This window comes from Gigantopelta aegis, chromosome 4 (assembly GCF_016097555.1).
Source record: "Gigantopelta aegis isolate Gae_Host chromosome 4, Gae_host_genome, whole genome shotgun sequence".
Lineage (NCBI taxonomy): Eukaryota > Metazoa > Mollusca > Gastropoda > Neomphalida > Peltospiridae > Gigantopelta > Gigantopelta aegis.
The window spans coordinates 20671128-20681003 of NC_054702.1; the positions used below are offsets into that span (position 1 = coordinate 20671128).

The window sequence follows — 9876 nt, forward strand, 5'->3', positions numbered from 1 at the left end:
GAAAGGATATTGACTGAAACAGGAAATGACATTATTTTTTAGTCAAGATATTGTTATGTTTGGTATGATCAATAACGAAAATAGTAACTTTGTAAATTGGTTGATTATCAACATTAAATATTATATCTACTGTATGAAAGTACAGAAAAAAAAAATAAAATATCAATGGAGTTAAAAACATTTTGCGAAACAAGTTTGAAATAGAAAGATCTATTTTATACAAGAATTGCATTTACGAAATTTTTAATCAACAATGGACATCATGGCTTAATCTCTTTGACTGAAATGTATTTCCTAACAATAGCTTGTTTCGAATTCCAGGTCTTTTTCGTTTCGCGCTAGTATAGATTTACCCCCCCCCCCCCCCACCGCCCCAACCCCCCACCCCCCATGTATTTATTTATTTATTTTATTTGTTTATTTATTTATTTGTTTTGTTTTGTTTGTTTGTTTGCTTATTTATTTATCAATTTATTATTATGTGTTTTAACCATTATATCTTCTTTCTTCTTCTCCTATATTTCCCAGTCCTTTCCATTATATGCCCCTGCGTGTGCTGTAACATCACCGTGGTGCAGGGGTGTAACATTCTCTTTGAGAATGGCCAATACAGCACAAAATTTAAGTTTTGAGTAAAATTCAGTATCCGTAAAATTTTGTAAATATTTGTGTTTTTGCACAGTTCTTTACACTGTTTTTGTTTAAGTCTTGAATTTTTATATTGATGTTGATCATCACTTTATTTATTTGCATTACCATAGTTTGACACCCAATAGCCGATGTATTTTTAGTGCTGGGGTGTCGTTAAACATTCATTCATTCATTCATTTCCATTATATGCGTCATAGCAATTTGTTTTGTTTTTTACCTATCTTTAAAGTATACAGAAACATTACAAATGCATTTATGTATCAAATTGTTATATTTGACTATATAACATTATTATACCAATAAATTAGATATATCGTCGCGTGAGAGCCAGAAGGAAGTGCATCAAAATTCATTTTTTAAAAGCCGAGATAATGAAGGAAAACTGTTTTTCTTGATCAGTAATTAAGATGTTGAATTTGTTTTAATGTCAATGAACGCTGACAATATTTACGATTTCTTTGTATATTTGCGGTATTTATAGCATATTAGGTGTTTTAGTTATTTGCTTAAATAGCTGTAGTTACGACAATTATTTATGATTAAATTAAATGCGTCATTTACGACCAACAGAGTATCAATTAAAGTTAAATATTTATTCTGAAAGAACCATCACTTCTAAAACATTTCAGTTTTGCAAATCACATATTTATTTTTAAAAAGGAGAAAGCTTGTAAATAGAAAATATTTAGAAGCAAACATTCAAAAAGGAATACAAGTAGAAGTACGTATTAATAAAATCACCGCTTAAACAAAATATTACGTACAAAAAGTTATTTTACTTTTGTTAATAATAATACGATAAATAAAATCACCAATTGAGAAAAATAATAATGTGAAAAAAAACTACTCGTGAAATCCTTGTTTTCTTTGACCCACTCCTGATTTTGTGTGACCTTATCTGGTGCAGGGTTTCTATCAGAGGGTAAAATGGGTATGGTGCCATACCCAAATATTTTTGAAGAATGTTTTTTAAGTTAACTTTTGACAAAATTAATTACTGTTATCATTACTGTTTGATTTTCTTAATCCTAACCCAAAACCCCAACCCCCCCCCCCCCCCCCCCCCCCCATATCTCTGTCGGCTGTGGTTGCATTCAATTCCATAGAGCCATACCCAAATATTTCTATCTGGCAGAAACACTGTGGTGGTAGTGATGTTCGTTGTCTGATGATGGTGCATCAGAATCAGACGACTTGTCCAAACAAAACCTCTTTTTCTAGGCAAGTATTCGTTTCTGACGAGTCATCAGAAAAGCTGATGTCATGTTGTGTGCAGTGTTCTTTCCGTGTTCTTTGCACCATTGGAGTCCTTTTGCAGATAGTTCATGGTTCTGCTGTCTCAGGGTGTACTTCACTAGTTTCAAGACTACCTGGTTTATCAACTAGTGCAACAGACAAACCAGAAGAGTTAAGCAAACTGAAACTGGTATCCTTTAATGAATAAACTATGTTTAGCAGCTTATTGATTTGGGATACACTGGGTTCAAGTGAAGCTCATTCAAAGGATATAGGGTTTACGTTTCCAATGAGGGTGTGTACTGAATATCAAATCCATGTTCACCTGTTGAGTATGCAGGATTCTCTCCAGGTTATATTGAGTGAAAAGTAAACTCTACAGCTTCTGCTGTGCGTTGGGTGTATTCTCCGGGTTCTGTTGTGTGTTTAGTGCACACTCCTGGTTTTGTTGTGTATTTGGTGATCTCTCCGGGTTCTGCTGTGTGTCCAATGATCTTTCTAGGTTCTATTGTGTGTCCAGTGATCTCCCCAAGTTCTGTTTTGTGTTGGGTGTACTCTCCGGGTTCTGTTGTGTGTTCAGTGCACACTTCTGGTTTTATTGTGTATTTGGTGATCTCTCCGGGTTCTGTTGTGTGTCCATTGATCTGTCCAGCGTATATTGTGTGTTCAGTGATCTCTCCAGTTTCCGTTGTGTGTCTGGTGATTTCTCCAAGTTCTATTGTGTGTTAAGTGATCTCTCCAGGTTCTGTTGTGTATCCAGTGATCTCTCCAGGTTCTATCGTGTGTTCGGTGGTCTCTCCGGGTTATGATGTGTGTTCAGTGATCTCTTCAGGTTCTGTTGTGTGTTCAATTATCTCTCCAGGTTCTATTGTGTGTTCGGTGATCTCTCCAGGTTCTGTTGTGAGTCCAATGATCTCTCCAGGTTCTATTGTGTTCAGTGATCTCTTCAGGTTCTACCGTGTTCAGAGATCTCTCCAGGGCCCTGTAACTCAAAGAAGTGTAACTAAGTGTACGATACGTGTATGGTACGTGTACGTACTTCTGTTTTACTCCAGTAACTAAAATAATGCGCAAAGCACACTTAGCATACACGTAAAATGTTCACTTGCGTAGTGCCTAAGAACGTGTAAATATCAGTGCAGTAAGCAACCCTTAGCTCATTGCATGTATTGCACGCGTTGTTATTAGCAAGTAAATAACCCACAATACATTTCATTTAGCCAACGAAAACAAAGGCATGTCTTCTTCGATTTCTTTCCCACCAAAAAAGAAAAGAAAACCCAATTTTACCATAGAAGACAACAATCTACTTGTGGATGCTGTTGCCAAAGATAAAGGTATATTATATCTTAAAATAATGTTATTTATTATATAATATATAGGCTATCCGGTGTATATTTAGTTCTATGCACATACTTGCGGTGGGTCGTCGGATCGATCCCACATGGTGGACCCTTTGGGCTACTTCTTATTCCAGCCTGTGCTCCACGACTGGTGTATCAAAGGCCGTGGTACGTGCTATCCTGTCTATGGGATGGTGCATATAAAAGATCCCTTGCTGCTAATCTGACAGAGTAGCCAATGTGGCGGGAGCGAGTTTCCTTTCTCACTATCATAATGGTCCTTAAACATATGCCTCACGCCATATAACCGTAAATAAAATGTGTTGAGTGCGTCGTTAAATAAAACATTTCTCTCTCTCGAATGGACAAACTTGCTAATTATAGTCCGTCGTGTTTTTCTTAAATAATTTCAGTCTAGCTTAACGTAGAAGAAAAGTAAAAACAGTTTTGAAAATAACAAAAATGTACTATTTTAGGTTAACCATTTCTAAATCAATCAGTTTAGATATAAATACAATTGTAATATACTTCCATATAGTTCGATAATTACCGCGTTTTCCGATGACATCCATTTGGTACTTCCGCTTAAGACTGCCCATGTCATTGGGTACTTCCGGAAAATGGCTGATATTTTAGGGTAAGCCACTGGTTTTCGTACTATATGTAAGTAAATTATAATTATATTTATTTCCAAAATGATTCATTTATAAATGGTTCATAAAAATTGTGAATTTTTGCTATTTTCAAAACTGTTTGTACTTTCCTTCTGCGTTAAGCCAGACTGAAATTATTTTACAAAAATACGTTGGCGGTGGGGCTGGGACCGACTATAGATGTTATAAACTAATAATACAATACATATAAATGAGGTGGGAATTTAAAAAGAAAACCCACATGGTTTGGTAACGTAAAACCCAATGGTGTGTTTAAGGTGGGGATTTTGTATTGGTGTCGGTGATATGTATCTAAGACATTAATATGCCACATGTTTAAGTCATTTTTAATTTATATTTTATGAATTTTGTTTGCAAAATTTTTCAATACGTCTACTTTGCAAAAAAAGAAAAAAGCGTGGGAAAACGTTGCTAAAGTGATAAATGCAAACAGACATGGAGTAATTAGAACAGCGGATGAAGTGAAGAAAAGGTGGCAAGATTTGAGATCTGCAGTAAAAAGCAAAGAAGCTAAAAGGCGCAGAGAACTGACGAAAACAGGAGGGGTAAAGGTGAAATAATAACATTGGATCCGATCGAAGAACGTGTTCTAGAGTTGGTAGGAAACTGTGCCATTGAAGGTATAAATGGAGGAATAGACAGTGGTGAAAAACCAACGGAAGAGAAAACACCAGTCGAAGTAAATATGATTGTAACGTCTCCCATTCATACCGTCGATGAAATAGCTGAAAAAACACAAGAATGTCTAAAAGAAGACAACATTGTCAATGAAGATCCCAACCACGACACCCCTTCTCAAATACCACTGCACAACCATCGCGTGAAATTGTCTTGTGAATTCATAGGTCCGGACCTTGAATTAATAAATATAGAAAGAGAAAGACTTGTGATAGAAAAACAACGACTAGACATAGAGAAGCAGCGCCTAGAGGTCGAGAAACAAAGATTACAACTGGAAATGGAACGATCACGTCATACGAAGGAATAGTTTGAAATCACAAACACTAGTGGGCTTTCAAACAGTGATTTTTATAATGATGATTCGTTACTGAATATGTATTTGATAATAAACACCCTTGTAATATATATTCTAATGTGTATTAAACTGCCTCACTAGTACATTTTTTAATCTTTATTTATGAGCACACATTTTATTAAAGATTTGAATATTTGAAATAAATATAATTTACTGAATTAAAGAGACAAAACAGTTTAACACACCCGTAACAGTTTCATTTATAGACAGTCAGTTTTAAAAATTGGTTGTAATAAGTACATTTCTAACATCAATTCCTCGTTGGTTTTGTAGAACAATTTGATAATGATTGTTGTCATCATCATCTTCGTTTTCGTGAATCTGATAATCCATAAGAGGAATTCCCTTCTGTCTGCATATGTTATGCAATATAGCCGTTGCAGCTATGATGTTGACACATTTTTCTGGGCTGTACATAAGAAAACCACCAAATGCATGCAAACATAGAAATCGCATCTTCCACACTCCAATCGCTCTTTCACTAGCATTTCTTGTTTTTCTTTGGCTTTGGTTATAATTTCTCTGCCCTCTTGTCTGAGGATTCAATACGGGAGTCAACAGAAAAGGCAAACAAGGATAACCACTGTCACCCAGCAACCAACTGTCTCCAAATTCGCCAGAGGCAAAGCGTTCTTGAATAGCAGAGTTATTCCACATAAAAGAGTCGTGTGTTCCACCAGGCCATTTTGTCACGATGTCAGTAAAAATTAACTGATGATCGTTTATTACTTGTACATATATGGCATGATAGCCCTTTCTACAAACATACAGTTCCTCATTGTTTGAAGGACATTTTATTGGTATCAGAGTCCCGTCAATGGTACCAACCACATTGGGAAATTGCGCTATGTCATAAAATCCTTGTTTAACGCTTCTCAAGTCGTTCTGTGGTGTACATTTTATGTATTTGTTGATGTTGTTGCACAATGCCTTCGAAACTGAATGAATGCTGCGAGATATCGACATTCTGTGCATCCCATGTACATTGACGTTCACTCCTTGAAAGGAACCGTTTGCAAAATACCTCAGCGTCACCATCACTTGCAATGACACCGATAGAGAATATACTCTATTGGTAGGTCTAAGTAGGTCATTGTTTAGAACATCGCAAAGTTCAAAAATACTTTGTCTGTCCAACCTGTATTTCCTTATAATTTCTTGTTCTCCCATATAGTCCAAAGGGTTATTTCGATCTCGAAATACACGACCAATATTATGGCGTCGTCTCCTGTTATGTCTGTTGTGTAAATAAACATAAAGCGCCATATTGAAATGAAGATCGAGTTGAAAATATTTACATGCCACGAGCAACGTGTGCACCTGTTAAGGTTTTACGTGTGTGCTACACCACCCTCGAAACCGACGTAAGTATGTGGCCATTTACGCACACGACTTAAAGTACGTGCACGTTGAGTTACTGGTTTAAATCGTTAAGAGTGATCTACGTCTGACGTAAGTGTTACGAGTGCTTTGAGTTACAGGGCCCTGGGTTATGTATGATGTTTGTTCAGTGATATATACAGACTATGTTATGTGCAGTGTTCTCTCCGTGTTTGCCGTGTTTGGTTGATTGTTAAGTGATCAATCCTCCGGTTTCTGTTGTGTGTGCTAAATTATTTTCTGCGTCTGTTGTGAGTAATATACCATGTTCAAGTTCTTTGTGTGTGCTATGTCATGATCATGTTATGTTGTATGTGTGTTCTGTCATGTTTTCTTCAGGTTCTGCTGTGTGTACTATGTCACGTTCAGGTTCTGTTGTGTGTGCCACGTCATGTTCAGGTTTTGTTGTTAATTCTCTATTATGTTCAGGTTCTGTTGTGAGTGCTATGTCATGTTCAGGTTCTGTCGCAAGTGACTGGATAAAGGCCGTGGTATGTGGGAAAGTGCATATAAAATATACCTTGCTGCAGTCATAATTACCACATTTTTGACATCCAATAGCCGATGATTAATTAATCAATGTGCACTAGTGGTGTTGTTAAACAAAACAAACAAATAAACTGTCGCAAGTGCTATGTCACGTTCATTTTCTATGGTGATTATTTTCACATGTTGAGCTTTTTGCTATGTTATGTTCAGGTCTTGTTGTCATTGAAGCCAGTGCACCACGACTGGTATATCCAAAGCCGTGGTATGTACTACCCTGTCTGTGGGATGGTGCATATAAAAGATCCCTTGCTGCTAATTAAAAAGAGTAGCGCACGAAGTGGCGACAGCGGGTTTCCTCTCTCAACATCTGTGTGGTTTTTAACCATATGTCTGACGCCATATAGCCGTAAATAAAATGTGTTGAGTGCGTCGTTAAATAAAACATTTTTTTTTCTGTTAGCATTGATGTGCCAAGTTCTGTTGTGTATGCTATATATCATGTTCAGGTCCTGTTATGTAAGCTATGTTATGTTCATGTCCTGTTGTGTGTGCTGTCATGTTCAGCTTATGTTGTGTGTGCTATATTATGTTTAGCTTCTGTTGTGCGTGCTATGTTATGCTAATGTTTTGGTGTGTGTATTGTGACAGTGCCATGTTCGCGTTCAACATTCTGTTGCTTAGCTTAGCTTAGTAACTGGTTTAACGTGTCCATAGTCCATATACCACTAGGGTTTCGAACACGCCTATCCCGAGGCCGGCCTCCGATAGGATCGGGTGTCTGACTCAGGACAGGGATATTCTGTTGCAAATATTTGTTAACTGTATAGTTAATCAAAGTTCATAAATCTTGCTATCGTTTATGTTGAGGCCAAATTCACTTTATTCACCTTTTAACCTTACGTCTGATTACACTGTCTTTTGTTACTGGACTTTGTCCTGCATAACTTAAAATGACGTTTGTATCTGCAATATTGTTAATCCATGATGCCTACATTATGGCAATCCTGTAGATCTTCAAAGGCAGCTGAAAGGCGGAATTTGATCACCGTAACATATAATTAAATACATGTACATCCAAAATCAGTGTGATTATGCTTGCACTTTGGTCGTATATGCCACATACAACATTATTATGAATTAAAATTGTATCTACAAATACAAATTACATGTTGGACACTTTGCTTCAATTAAAAACATTTCAAAATAGATATTTTGTTTTTCAAGAAAATTCATCAAAACATGTTTATTATTATAATTATGGTGCACATAATATAGCAAACCATACAAACATTAATGTTACTGCAATTCCTATTTATATATATAGACACCATTCCTGTCTGTTGCCAAATGGTTCGTTGCATGCAGTACCAAATGTTTTTCTTAAATAGACCGGGCTCTCACAACGACAAAAGTCATATTATTTTTTAGGATTCAAGCACATAAATATATTGACATAATGTATGCTCTATTGTACTTCGCATTTGCAATTTCTATCACAGACCGACAACAAAGACTACATATGTGTCGTATTTGGCACATACGACCTATGTCAGACATAATTATATAACGAACTGTATTTAAAAAGGGTGTATCTACCACACACGACCAGTCGTGTTCACACAATGGACAGCAAGTAAATCGGAGGAAAGTCGTATGTGTCAGTTACGTCTATTTTCGTGCAAATTGGTATGTGTGATTCACTTACGACCATTTAAATCCTTCTGTATAAGCGATGCAATTAGAGACACAGCTACGATGTTTTGTGACAATATGTAATCGGGGATGGCGATTCCGAATATGCAAAAAAGACGTTTTAGGTCGTATCTGCCACTTACGACCTTTTGGCTCTCACGCGACGATATGTACTTGTATATAAATCATATCACTTTGATGTAAGGCCATGAATTCAAGGCTCCCCAACCTTGACATGGTCAGAATGGACTGGGGAAAATAAATTTTATTTTTAAAAAAAGAAGAAAAAAAAAGAAAAAAAGAGGTATTCAAATTTTGTGCGTAACTAAGGTAGTCATAGACGCTACCCGTTATCTTTGAAATGAGAAGCTTAACCCTAATTTTTCCTGATTCACTTTAAGGGTGAGGGGTGGTAGTATTTATATCCGTGGTGTTTATGTCGATTGGTACGTTACAGGTAGGAGTTTCAGCCACATAATTATGTTGCTATTGTCGTCTATAGGATTTGATTTGGTGGTATACACCCTGCAAACGCAAGCGGCGTAAATACGTTTTAGTGTGAAAAGACGTTGAAATTTGTTTTAAACTGGGGGTTTTCAGAGGCCCGGGCCCCCCTAAATTTTGCGATAGTTATAATTTTATTATATATTAATTTTCTTTTCTTTTTTTACGATCCCCCTCTAAACCTCCTTCAAAGTTCCCTTGGCATTCCACCTCATGTCACTGGGCCCCCCATCCCTAAATTGATTTTCTGGATCCGCCACTGGTTTTGAGGATATGTAACAAATGGAAAACTGCATTCGTTTCTGCTATATATCAGTTACCCTACAACTCCGTTACTCTGGATAACAACGTTTATTTATATAAGCATTACTACCAAACTGCTATAAAGGGTTACAAACGAATCACTACGCATTTCCCATGGATTACAACTAATTTTACAGATAGAATGATGAAAACACGTGGTCTCAGGTTAGCACATTTTCCCCGAATATCTCTACCTGTTTTTGCCAGAACTTGAGGATTTGCTTATGTCATCATAGATTCAAGGTTTCGTCCTACAAGGTACTTTTGTGATTGCTGTTAGCTTGTTTTCTCTAGACTTCCATAGTCAAAACAAACATATTTGGAGTTATTTATTTTTGTTACAGGTGTTTGCTGAAACCAAAGCGGGAAAGGGCAAAGCTGAAACCTATAACATCTTGGTCCAGAAAATCAGTAAGAAAAAATTCATATTAGACATTGTACAAATTAAACATGAGACAAAAGGGTCTTACTTTCAGTGTCATGACGAGTTGATTAAAGTAGAGGTCGCACGAGAGTTCACCTACAAAGACATCACACCACCACGTGTCTTGTAGTTACCTGTTGTAAT

The 9876-nt window shown here is 36.6% G+C and overlaps 1 protein-coding gene across 1 annotated transcript in view; it reads left to right on the forward strand.

Moving 5' to 3' along the window:
- LOC121369738 (phosphatidylinositol phosphatase PTPRQ-like) overlaps nucleotides 1-9862 on the forward strand; it is a 48100-nt gene extending 38238 nt beyond the window's left edge. The window contains exon 12 of the mRNA XM_041494795.1: nucleotides 9653-9862. Coding sequence (XP_041350729.1) covers nucleotides 9653-9862 — 210 coding nt within the window. The remainder of the gene's footprint in view (nucleotides 1-9652) is intronic.
- Nucleotides 9863-9876: the final 14 nt, after the last annotated feature.